A 13,966-nucleotide genomic window follows, 5' to 3' on the forward strand; every position below is an offset into this window, starting at 1 on the left:
TTGTTTAATGATACTACGATAAACACTATGGATGGTCCTTGGATGTCAGAATCTCGGGAAATCAAAAAGTCGCCAAAGTAGCGATAAAACAAATCTGGCAATTTTTGCATTAAAATTATTCTTTATTATTAAATATAGCAATATTCTTCGCTACTAAAACACAAGAGATTCAGCTATAAATTAAACGTTAACAAAAAAAATATGGGGCGGAAATGAAAACTTAAAATTAGAAAATATAGGAAACTCAGTAGAGAAACTTTATACCGGAAGTAGAATTCCCAGTTCCGGTTGAAGCATTGTTTGTTGTTATTTACATGAAAAACATCGTCAATATTGGCTCTATCCCCGCGCCGAAGATAAAACAAAGATTTAAGGAAATTATCATGCTCAGCGAGGGAAAAAAAAAAGAAATTGGAAGCAAAGTAGGGAAAGTTGCGCACGTCTTTTAGTTTAGTCTCAGTTTTCAGTCTTGGAAGCAACTTCGTTGTGTTAACGTTTTTCATGTCTGAGAAGTATATAGATATATTTTTATGATATGGAAGGGAAACCAGTTTTTTCTCAAGTTGCGTCCGGGAGAGCTGAACAAACCCCAGGCATTGAAGGTGATAATGTTGACCACCTGTTTCCTTTATTTTAGTGCTTTCATTATGGGATGAGGTGCTATTACACTTATTACCACTGGGTTGTCTAATTTTTGATACGCTTATTTGATAACCATATAAAATTATCATTTCTGGATTACTCGGTATATTTAGAAAAAAGCATACTATTTTTTAATTATTCCGTTTGTATTCTCTTTTCTTTTAAATAGTTTATATATATATTTTTAATCAGTTCTCGTTCACGACTGTGAATTTTTATGTACCGTTTCACTTGATAAAGAGAATAGATTTTTTCTTTTCTTTTTTATGGAAAATGTAGGCACGTAGTTTTAGTTATCACAATATGTGTTCTGAAATCTTTAATATTTTTCTTGCTTCAGCATGATAAATATTGGTTGTAATGAGAGTAACATTTTGTGCACACATAGGTGTTCTATTTATTTACCAAGTTAATAAACTGATGTGTTATGGAGAAACTTTAGTTTTGAATATAATAGACTTGCTTTAATTTTTGTTTGTTTGTTTATTTATAATGTTATTTAACTTGAATCACTTAATTGTTTTGTAGACAGGTGAGTTATGCATACAGTTTACTTTTTACAATGTTAATATCCAAAACAACAACAAAAAAAAATATCTATATTTGCATATTTTTAAAGAAGTTTCTAAAAGAATATGTATTTTAATGTATGAAAGCATATTTAGTGTCATGGTTAATTTGCTTCAACTTTAAACTCACATTTAAGTTTTAATTATTTATTCATTTATATTTTTATTTTTTAAATAATCCTCAAAATTGAATTTTATGTAAAATACAGCTTAATCTTCATAATACGATACAGTGGAATCTGGGCAAAATTTTAACAAGTTACATAATGGTGTAAGTAATTGTCGATTAATATGTATAAAATCGTAGGGGAAAGTGCAGAATCACCCACTGCTTGGCATGTTTTTAAGAATTGCTCATACTCGGCATCCATGTACACATTGACCTATTTTTACTTTTAAAAAAAATCCCAGAATTGCAGAAAAATGGCATTGCGCACTTCTTTGACTTTATCACATGTACACATTGACCTATTTTCAAGTAAAAAGTCAAAGAAAATTGACAAAAATCCAATTCTTTTTACTCTTGTAAAAAGCGCCAAACAAATAAGTGACCGAGGTTGATCTTTACAATATGGTAACTGGTAGTTTGGCGATGTTTTGGAGGCGATAAAGGTTACTACCTGGGACTTTGGTAATAATGTGAGCAGTACTCAGTTTCGATTACGCATTATTTTGCGTGAGGGAAATGAGAGATCATGGGATATGTCATGCGATATTAATGGACGAATTAAAGTTCTTTAATCGGAAAGGGGGGGAAATCGGCAAAAAATCTGGAAATTTTGTATTTAGCTTTATTCTGTGTTCTGTGAAACAGTGTTGGTTAATTTTTGGATCCCATGGCCCTAACTAAAGTGAATTCGAAATGGGTATTTAGGCATTGTGATAAAGAGAAGTTTGCTTTTTATTTAGCAGAGGAAGTATGGAGGAAAAATTCGCAGAAAAAATCTTTCAATAATTTTATTGAATGAATTAGAAAAGTGTATCCGCCACGTAATCAAGATTCTGAAGAAGATTAGGTAAGTTAGTATTTTTAATTATTTGAGGATATTATTTTTATGCATTGTTCTAAATGTAAGGTGGAAAGGAATTTGGTATTATTGGGAAAATTGTTATTAGCAATGATTTAGTTTAAAGTAAGTAGGATTGTAAGGTAATTTTTATTAATTTAATGTATGTGCTCATTTATATTTTAAGTAGTGTTTTTGAATTTAATTATATTTTAATGAAATGATAGTTATTTTGTGAATTTTATGTTTGTAGGAATTTGGTATATGTTTTAGTTGAAGTAAACGTGCATGGAAATAATTTAAATATCTGACACTAAGTATTTGTAATGGTTGCGGTATGAATTCGTTGGTGACGTTTATAATATAATAGATGATTTAGAGGTAAAAGTTTTTGGATATTTTATTTATTTTATATGTGGAAATGTTCATATTTGTAAAGGGTAAATACTTTTTCGCGATCAGGTAATTTCATATATGTTCTTTTTACCGGGTTTAAAAATTGAGAAAATTGTCATGTATTTTCGTGAAATTTTTCTAATTTATGAGAAAAAAGCAGTGTACATGGATATAGTGAAGAGTGTGCGCAATGCCATTTTTGTGCAGTTCTGGGATGTTTTTTTAAGTAAAAATAAGTCGACGTGTACATGGTTTAGTGATATTTTAATTAAATGATAGTTATTTTGTGAATTTTATGTTTGTAGGAATTTGGTATACGTTTAAGTTGAAGTAAACGTGCATGGAAATAATTTAAATATTTGATACTAAGTATTTGTAATGCTTGCGGTATGAATTTGGTGACGTGTATAATGTAATAGATGATTTAGAGGTAAAAGTTTTTGGATATTTTATTTATTTTATATGTGGAAATGTTCATATTTGTAAAGGGTAAATACTTTTTCGCGATCAGGTAATTTCATATATGTTCTTTTTACCGGGTTTAAAAATTGAGAAAATTGTCAGGTATTTTCGTGAAATTTTTCTAATTTATGAGAAAAAAGCAGTGTACATGGATATAGTGAAGAGTGTGTGCAATGCCATTTTTGTGCAATTCTGGGATTTTTTTTAAGTAAAAATAAGTCGGCGTGTACATGGTTTATGTGTATGTGTTATTTTGAAAAACGCGTAAGGAGTATGGTATTGTGCACTTTTTCCAATTTTGCAGTGAATATTTGTCATGATTAAGCAGTTTTGTTTGATAAAATTTCTAGCAAAAGTGTAATTCGGCTAGTAGATTGTTGGAAGAAGTGTTCAGTAGATAAAAAGAAAAGAAACATGTCTTTACTTCGTGAAGACAAAATGGCGGCGGGGAAAAAAAAATAGAGGGTTGCTGTAGGAGAGTTGGTTGCCAAATTTTCGCCAAAAAATCGCCAAGTTACCATAATGTAAAGATCAACCGTGACCGATTCTGCACTTCACCCAAATCATACTTTAAATCATTTGCTTAGTGGCATATTTTTGCAAGTAGCTGCTGATTCTTGCAGCGATTTTGCTATATCACATGTCTTTCTAAAATTCAAAATTTCGAAAGTTACGATAAAAATTTCCTCCAAAGTTAGCCCACCAGTGGCCAAGCGGTAAAGTTACTGAACACTGGTAGTTCGGTCTGAGGTTCGAATCCCGCGAACGGGCTGGCTGCATGGGTGTTTTTGTGGTTTTCCCCATGTGTAACGTGTAAACTAGCCAGTTTCCCTTAGCAAGTCCTCCACGAAGGCATCCCTTCCCTTAGGCAGATAGCCCTAGTGTGCTTTGCCATAATTAAATACACCACCTCCAAAGTTAACATACTACACGAAAACCACAATCCAAATCGTAAACTCCGCTGACAGCCACATACTTTAACAGCAACCATTTGACTGTAAATTCACACAAGAACTATCAGAAATGCCCTTCTTCGTCCAAGTTCTCATAGCAGCTCTGCATTTCGGACTCCGTTTTAGTCCCACAGGAATTCCAAAAATGTACTTCAATCCTCATAAAAACACCCGTGAACAAAAGACTCATTAACAACACCAACATCGTACCTTTTAATACTAAATTTACTTTCCACACTATCTAAAATATGCAACTGAAATCTTGCCACCACGTCTATCATTGCAACATAGGCCATTTCAAAACATGCACGACAGGAACCAACGAGCAATTAAACGACTCCATCAAAAGATTTTTCAAAGTCAACAGGATTGCCATACAACACGCAATCACGCCAAAAACCAGTGCAGATCACATAATCGCCATATTTGGTGATATTAACATGCATATAAGAGTAGAGCCGTTATGTCATTAAAGAAAAGTAACAAGGTAATATATATACAAAGTGATGAAAGATCCTATGATTGGATAAAAGCAGTCATGCTGCTCAGAAGTCTCAACAGTTATCACCCATGGAGTCAAATTGCTTAAAATAAATGTAGTTTAAAATAATTGCTTAAAATAAATACTTTTAGGCCCATTAAAGGCAGAGCTACAAAATTGTTGAGTATTATAACTTGATGTGGATTAAAGTCTTGGCAAATGAGCTGATTGTATGTTTTTTCTTTATGATTTTCCCCATGTCTACCATTAATATAAGTCAGTTTTCTTAAAACGTGTTCCACAAGCGCATCTCTTCCTTTAGGTAAGTAATCCTCTCATGCTTTACTGTAATCTAAATTATCTAACCTGATCCATAGTGTTGTTAAAGTGCATTATCTTAAATTAGTACCTTTTTTCTTCTAATCCGTGTGCCGTATTTCATACAACAACTAATCCATTTAAGTTAAATTCAGCACTTATTGTCCCATTAATCTTGCTGCCCTAGGTAGCTGCTTGTGTATTCTGTCCTTTAATCTGCTGATAAAAAACAATATGAAGCATACTTAATTTCATTGAATAGTTTTCCTTTGCTTAGAAGATGTCATATGAAATTGTACTTTGGTTCTTGTATTTTAAATTGGAAAAGTTGGTACAGTACAAAGTCTTTAATCTGGAATGATCTATAATCCGGACCTCAAAGCTACAAACTTTCTGCGCATGCATATCGTTTATGCATGCGCATATGCATTTGCGCATGCACATAATACCTTTACGCATGCACATAATACCTTTACGCATGCACATAATACCTTTACGCGTGCGCATAATGCCTTTAAGCATACGCGTTTAATGCATAACGGACGATATAGGCTAGGCTAAAATTATCTATTTCAGTTAATGTTGCAGATTGTGCTGTTCCTTAATCTTCTAATTTGATCTGGCTTATTATTTTTTGCAGACTGTTAGAGCAATTTTATAAAAAGTAATCTTGAACTTTCGATTATGTCAAAAAGAGTTTCCAATTCTGGGGCTGCCAAAGGATCTACAAAGCAAAAGCATGTTTCGATGTCTATCAAACAAAAAGTGGAATTGCTACAAAAAATGAATAAAGTCATGAAGAAAGTGACAGAGAGGTTAGTGAAAATGAAAAAATTTCGATTGACAAGTTAGTCAGTATTCTTGGCCCAGCAATTACAGGACTTGAAGAGCGGAACTTTGTAACTCAACAAGAAATTATGTCTGTTTATAAAATTAAAGAGAAAGTATTAGCACATAAAACAAAGTAACTTAAACAACTTACATTGAAAGAAATGTTTAATAAAGTAAACAAATAAATATTAAGCTTTTTTTATTGTAAATTTTGATACCCTTTAGATCATAATTGCTCTTTATTTCATAAATTACGGTTTCATATTTTTAATTTTATAATTTCTGCATACCATCTTACCAGATTTAAATTGATGATCTATAATCCGGAAAAACCCCTAATCTGGAATCGCCGAAGTCATGACGAGTCCGGATTAAAGACTTTGTACTGTATTAGGTTGAAAAATATTAAAATTTACCTGATTACCTGATTGTTATCTTATGAAAATTCATTCAGATGTCAATTAAATTTATATTTAATACCATTCTGCATTTATTATTTGAAAATTTTCCTGCATATATTACCTTTTATTTTACTATTTGCATGCAATTAAATCGTAATTTTATTCGAGCAAGCTATATTTTGATATTTAATGGTATTTAAGTGAAGAGTATGGTACACTGTGCCAAAAAAAAAGGACAGTTCGATATCTCCCGTTCTACTGGGCCAATGGATTAAATTCAACTTGCACTTTTCCTGTTTCGAAAGTGCGACTAAGGATATGTATTAGATTTATGCATAGCATCGTTCTAACATAGGTATTTTGACACAGAATCTTACTTTTTCTGAAATAACATACCAATTTCTTTCCATATTTCGATTCTATGACTCATTATGCGAGATTGCCAAGTTTTGCAAAAATTGCATGAGTATATATTTATTAATATCTCTTTTTTTTATCAAACTTGATTCTTCCTTTCACATTTTGAAATTTAGGTTCATTCCAAATAAAATTCACCCATTTTTTATTATGTATTTTTAAATTTGTATTTTAAAATAATTTTTATAAATGTTTTGAAAAAAATTTGAATTCTGTAAAATTTTTACCATCATCTTAAGGTAGATGTATTTTTAAGCATACCCACAAAAAAGTAGAGTTTTTTATTTAAAATATCCGGTACTTTTCCGTTTTACCGGCGCAAGCGATAAAGTCGCTAATAATGGTGCAACCGATGCCAAACGGAATATTCTCGCTGGTAACCTTTTACGCCTCATTTTCAAAACAAGTCGCAGCTTTTTCTTATCAGATTGATTGTTTCTTTCAATACTGACATATAATTACATAGAATTTTTATCAGATAGTTCAGTTTTATGTCCAAGGCCATTTTCGGTAATTAAGTCAATTAGGATGCTATCACAGCGCTTACCCGAAGCCGAAAATATAGAAAAGGTAAAGTCAAGAGTTAAATTCATCAATTCTAATGAGAATGCATTAGCGAAGTAAAGTACTGCAGTTTTACATAATTTCTGAGTAAGCTATTCGTACGAATTGAAATATTTCTTGCATTTAAACTTGTGTTCCAAATTAAGATTTAACTTGAAATTAATGTAGATAATTACTGAGAGCATTAGATTTTTGTAGAGAGTAGTTTACGTGAGAAGAGATCGCTTCGGGTCACGTGATATGAACCATGAAAGCGTAGTAAATTCTTAAATTAATGTCTTTTTACAAATTTGTCTTTATTTATCGGTTTTTTTATAAAATTTTAAGCGATATTAAAATGTTTATGCCTTTAAAAAAAGAATTCTTAAAACTAACATTTTTTAAAATATTTTTTATGTGTATACTGTATGTTGACGCCAATAAAGTCTGCTTGGCGAGATTTGCGCCGGCGAAACGGAAAAGTACCAAATGTCCTAAGATATACAGAAATTTACATATTGGCGCATTTTGAAATTTGGTAATAATGCCAAATGTGGTTTACGCTTTGTGTTAAAACTACTTGAAAGTATCAACAATGACTTTTTTATGCTCCTCTGCAATGAAAAAAAAGAAAAGGAAAATAGATTGCTATAAATTAAGAAGTTTGCCAAGTGAATTATTCTTGGCTTAAAGTAAAAAAAAAATCTGCCAAGATAATTTTTTTAATTTCTCCATAAATTTCTCATCAAAAATTACAAAATTTAATATGTAGGCATAATTTGAGTCATAGAATCGAAATATGGAAATAAAATTGGTATGTTATTTCAGAAAAAGGTCCGATTTTGTGTCAAAATACCTATGTTAGAACAATGCTGTGTATAAATGTAATATATATCATAAGTTGCGCTTTCGAGACATGAATGATGCAAGTTGAACTTTGTCAATTGGCCCAGTAGAACAGGAGATATAGAACTGTCCCCAGGTTTTTTTTTTTTTTTTTTTTTTTTTTTTTTTTGTGTGTGTGTGTGTGTGTGTGTAGTGGGCTTGCATACTAATATAACCATCTTAGTGGATGTAGCTCAAATTTCAGGAACTGCGGAAATCTGGCAACCATGCACATAATCATTTTTCTGGCAACCATAAACATAACAACCGTTTCAATCAAGCAATATTGCCATTTTTGTGTATGTTCTATTTTGTTGTATTCCAAGTTCCAACAGTTTTTATACACAAATCGTGATTTTTTTGCTTTAAACTTAATTTTAAAATGTGAGCTTGTGGAATTTGCCAGCAATGAAAGAAACTACTGTAAAATTTTGGCAGTAATACAGAATTTTGGCGAAAATTTTCTAAAGGGAACAATGAGGAAATGCATTTTGTAAGTAGCCGCTGTTGCTGAAGATTGCACGAAGCTGAGTCTGTAATTCTCTAATTTTTTTTAATTGAAAATGGATCACTGTGTACTTAGGGAGAAGAATAATGAAAAAATATTGCAGAAGGATTCAAAAAAGAATGTTAAGTGTTTTATTTTTAATGTGTGAAATAATTCATATTTAGTAATTCAAATTTACATTTTGCAGGAGTATGTTTAGCAATTTAAAATGCAAATTTGTAAATCATGTTTTAGTTCTGGTTTCTTTAACAGATGGCGCCACTAGCTTATTTTCTGTCCAGGCTTTCTTATCTTATCTGATCATTATATCCTATCTTGCTCATTTGCGCTTTTGCAGCTGAAGATGGTGGTTCGGTAAAACCATTGAAACTAGTCCTGTGAAAATTTGAAAGTATAATGCTGATTTTTGTTGTTTGACTTTTGAATTAGTATTTGTTCGGCATGTTATTGTGTCTTAAAGTAAAGTATGTTGCCTCTTTGTATATATTAGTTAAAAATATTTTGCTTTCTTTTTTTCTTTAATGCTGTAAATAACAGTACGTCTGAAACTATCCATACAGCAACATGCACAGATGACAGACTTTCAAAAAAGGGTAGATGATTGGTTGACATTAGGCTTGCTGGTTCACATGGTACGCAGGAACACATTTGCACAGAGCAAATGCAGTGATCCAAAGATATAGTCAGAGCTTAAATTGCGCCAGAGCCTGGCTCCGGAACTTCTCAGTTTCTGAGGTAAATCGGAATTCCAGAAGAAGCGCCCCAGAGCCCTAAATAAAACGGCTTCAGCACTTCTTTCGTGTAAGTGAAACATAATTTCAGATAGGAAATTTTATTTTAAAAATAAATACGCCTTAAAAATCTATTATAACTTCCCAATGCATGCCTGTCTTTCTCTAGGAAGCAAACACTTTGAAGGAGGTTAAGACTTTCAAAATAGGATAAATCCCCATCCACATGTCAAAGGCTTATTCTCCATGTAGTGTAATGCATAAGAGAGTGTGTAAAATGTTTTGTTCCTGAGAGTAATAAAAGTGATTACCATGGGTGGGCACATCCAATTCTAGTGCCCTCTCACTGCAGAGCTTCTGTGGATTTGAACTATATATATAAAACCAAACACGGGAGACAAAAGTTGCCACTTGTGCAAACCTTACCTTTGTTATCATGTTGTTATCGGATCAGATTAGGGGGAAATTTGTCTACCCAGTCGCATTCTGCTTGACAGCTAGAATTATATCGGCAGGGCATCATGGTCGGAAAGTGTTGGATTCATCTTTCTTTGGTTTCTAAGCTACTATTCTCAATTAAATTTTCTTTTCGTACTCTCATATTGTTTCTAGCATTCGCTGTATTCTGATTTGGGATGCTTTAATCGTTTTACTTTTTCCCATTAGTGTGTTGTAAAAAGAATTGTTTTTGTTTCTGTCATCTTTTGAAATAGTACGTTATACTGCTTATTCAGGTCTTAAATTCGGCCATGTAATGGCTAAGCTATTTTTTAGTTTTTGAATGAAATTGTACATCCAACTGCAGCTTCAAATAAGATGCAGTCTGATATTTTATTTAACTGTATATCATAAATTTAATAAGTTATTAATTTTTAGCTCAAAATAGCAATTTGCCCAGAAGGGCTATTAATTTCGTTTTGGCATTTTGCGTTGATTCAACGGCAAATCACTTTTTAAATTGTTGCCACCAAATATTAAGGTCCTGTATTATATTTAATAAAATTAAGTAATGAAGTATCTGCATACATGTATGGAAGTTTCTCTCCTCTCATTGTAATAAAACAATGGTACCTAGAGCCATCAAATTTTGAATAACTTAATCCTCCACTGAATATGGGCATCTGGAAATCGTAATTTGGAATTTGTTTTATTATCTATTTCATATTTTGTAACTAACAAATTTTTGATTGACAAACTCAACAATTTCAAAGCGAGCAATGGCAACACTGTATGGAAAAAAAAAAATTATATGCAGCGTGCAAGCCTATTAGTTTTGATTGTAGTTTTTTTTTTTAAAATTTATATCTTTGTATTTCATTAAATTTAATTATTAGGTATTTTCTTTTTTTCCTGATAACTTCCCATAGGGCTCCGGCACTTCTGATTTTAGAAATGAAGCCTTAAATATAATTAATTAAGAAAAGGCACTTGTCACACTGGGCTTGCAAAGTAGAGTATGATTATTTAGTTATCCTGAATATTCCACAGAGTGTGATGATTGTGTTATTTAATGTGCTGAGTTCTATGATTGTATTCTACCACTTATTTTGCAGCTGCTGGGTTGGCTGCAAAATGAGTGATTATATCTGCCATTACTGAACATGAGACCTGAACTTGAAATTTGCCACTATTGAACTTGAGGCCTACAATTTTCTAATGCTTTGTAGAATTCATGTTGAATGCATGTCATCTAGTACCTTGCTGCTTATTGTAGTTACCTGTGCATTGACTGGCAGTATACTTAAATAACGTGGAATTCAGAATGTCACGAGTCACATACAGTGATGAATCCCACCTTTGTTTCAGCTGTAATGCAGGATAAATATGTATATGTATGGTGCTGATGTGACTAATGGATAATTTAGCTTAGTGGGTTGCATAATATGCAATTTGAACACAGGTGTGATGGTGTGGGAGTCTCTTGCTTTATGATAGCTATTCTTCTTTGATACACATCAATGATATTTTAACAGTTGACAGATATGTTTGCAGTAGTTTAGAATCTTTAGCACTCCTCTTCGTAGATGGTGCAAGTGAAACAGTGTTTCAGGGCTCGAACAAATATTACATAAGAATGTCTTAAGATTCCATAATGTCATCATGGCTTGCCAGATCATCTATTTGTCATCATTTGTCTGGGGTACCATTGGATGTGATTTATAGTCTTAACCATATCTTTTTCAATAGGGTAATCAAATATGCTGAATAATACCTTAAAGCATTGTACTAATGTATATGTATGTTTCAGTGTCATAATAAGTAGTCAAATGCATAATAGTGAGATGCACTGACAAAGGTGGTGTCTCTTAACCCCTTAACTGCCCCAGAAAACATACAAGATTCACTCCCCAGTGCCATTGTTTTTTACACAGGCGTGCATAGTTATATGATGTATGAGAGGGAAAATAAGTGCAAGTTTTGCTGTCTAAAAACTGTTTATTTTCACAAAATTAAGAATAAAAGAAAAAGATGACAATACAAAATTTAATTTTTAGGGTAAAAGTATAATAAAAAAGCTGTAAGTATAATAAAAATGATGTTTGTATAATAAAGAAGATCTTCCAAAATGCAGTTTTGATCAATTTATTTTTAGACCAGAGTAGAGTGTAATACCAGGTTTCAGTGCTATATCTTGTAAAATTAGTATACCTAAATGGAAAGTGTGAAGGACTGGTAGTTGGAGACCTAAAATTTTTTATCACTTTGTAGTTTAATTTTTTTTTTTTTTTTTTTTTTTTTTTTTGTGAGAAATTCCATATGAAAAATTGACTCTCTTAACTAACTTCTTTTTTTTCTTTCCCTCCTATTTAGATCAAGATTTATCTACTGACACAGTGAAAAGAATTCGAAACTTAGTTGGATTTTGGTATGTTTACTATTAACTGTTATTTTTTCTGCAGCTTTGGGAAGGTGTAATATTCATACTACAGTAGCACCTGCATATCTCTAGATAATGCATTTCAAGACCTACTATGGATACATGAATGCAATATGAAACGAATAATGAATGTGGTGTGAAACAGTTAACATACATAAATGGGATTGCGTATTGTTATTACGTCATGTACTAAAAGGTTTGCCAACATGTAATTAAGCATACTGTACACTATACTACATTGCATACTGTTTTGATTCGAAATCAGGCCTCACTTTACATCCAATTTATGTTATTTACGAACACATACAGATAAATGCAATTATTTACATGTAGAGTTTAGTATGAAGATAAAGTGGTACATACATCTTAATGATTAAGAAACATTCAGTATTTCAGTAATGTAACTAACTTAACTGCTGCTTGCTTAGAAGAACGGGAACTTCCCCGATCACAACATTGGAAACTGGTTGCCAGATTCATACATCAAACTTAATTTCAAAACAAACTCTTAAATAATAATAAACAGGTAATGCTAAACTTAATAGGAGTCACAACATCCTCTCCTCCTTTGCATTGCAGGCATGTTTTGCTTAAAGCAATGCAAAATGAAGTAATAAAAATATATACATATATAATAGACATAAATGTCAACACATGACATGAAACTGAACTAAGAACTGTAAACGTGTGAATATAACATCAAAGAATAATAAACATTCAAATGATATTACAATTATCAAAGTCTAAGGAAAAAAGTCAATAACAGTTCATAAGTCCATGTATTTAACAGGCACTACTTGACAACTGCTGCACGTTACCCTTACACTCTGTGGAATCTCGTTATCACAAGGCCCCAAGAGTTTCACCCACGTGGCCCGGGCTCGATTCCCAGCATGGGAACCACCTGATGTATCAGACTCGGTCCAACACTCAAACACTTGTTTAAAGAAGCATATCCAGGCCGCTTGAAAGAAGCGTCAAATACTGGGCAAACTTTCGTAGTACTGCTGAATGGCTTGATAACATACCTATGAGGGAAATAATGACTGAGCTTAAACAGCTGCTCCATTGGAACAGTTTCTATGATGCCTTCTAATTTCTACTGTTGGAGTACAGCATCGTAAACTTTGAAGTTATTTTCATTTAACAAATGTTTGTTACAGTGAGAAGTCACGATTCAGCTATATCGTGCTTATTATAAAGAGCAGGATGCCCAGCTAGCCACGGCAAAGCTACTTCATGACGTCCATCTTCAGATACCCTTAAGGTTTTCTTGAAATGGATCAAAGTTTCTTCTTCAAGAAGGATCTTATTTTTTCTTTCTACAGGATCTGTAATCCCTAAAACTTCTAAATCCCATATTTTCGGCAACTCAAAATTTTGAAGATTTAATGTGACCAAATTAACCACTTGCCTTGTCTTGCCTAGTCCTAAAATTGTCCAACCTAGTAAAGTCTCTGCAGCTGAAACTCCAGATGCAAGGACCTCAATTCTTCCAGTTAAAATGCTTCCAATTACATCAGCTCCTAGAAGAACTCGTATAGGTGGGGTATTTCTTCCAACATCTGTCAGTTTTATCCCTCGTGCAGTAAGATCAACAAGCAATGTTTCATCACGTAGTCTGGGTAGCATTGAACAAATTTTCTGTTGATCAAGGAGAGACGTTGAAGTAGAATACTTTCAATCTAAACTTTAAATAGTTACTGTATATCTATTATGCTCAACAGCCAGAGAAGCTTTCCGCCAAACAGTCCGTGGGATAACATGTTCTCTCCAGAAGGAGGAAGATTTAACTTAGCTGCTAAGCTTTTCTCGATATAGGAATGATGTGATCCATCATACATTAACGTTTGAATACAGATTTCTGTGCCCCTATGCTGTAATCTGATCGTGATTGTTTTCGAATATGTTTCACATTCTGAAGGAAGATTTGTCAATAGGGTC

The 13,966-nt window shown here is 32.5% G+C and overlaps 1 protein-coding gene across 2 annotated transcripts in view; it reads left to right on the forward strand.

The window, feature by feature from the left end:
* Positions 1 to 305: 305 nt before the first annotated feature.
* The window catches only part of Cln3 (CLN3 lysosomal/endosomal transmembrane protein, battenin), a 175,678-nt gene continuing 162,017 nt past the window's right edge, over positions 306 to 13,966 (forward strand). Inside the window, exons 1-2 of one of the 2 annotated variants that reach the window (XM_085809748.1) lie at positions 306 to 602; positions 11,956 to 12,010. In XM_085809748.1, coding sequence (XP_085665874.1) covers positions 536 to 602; positions 11,956 to 12,010 — 122 coding nt within the window. In that variant the 5' untranslated portion in view covers positions 306 to 535. The remainder of the gene's footprint in view (positions 603 to 11,955; positions 12,011 to 13,966) is intronic. The other variant, XM_085809747.1, reaches the window with a different exon arrangement.

Source organism: Stegodyphus dumicola, chromosome X2, assembly GCF_044657685.1.
Source record: "Stegodyphus dumicola isolate Sdum_Otavi_A_Nest chromosome X2, ASM4465768v1".
Lineage (NCBI taxonomy): Eukaryota > Metazoa > Arthropoda > Arachnida > Araneae > Eresidae > Stegodyphus > Stegodyphus dumicola.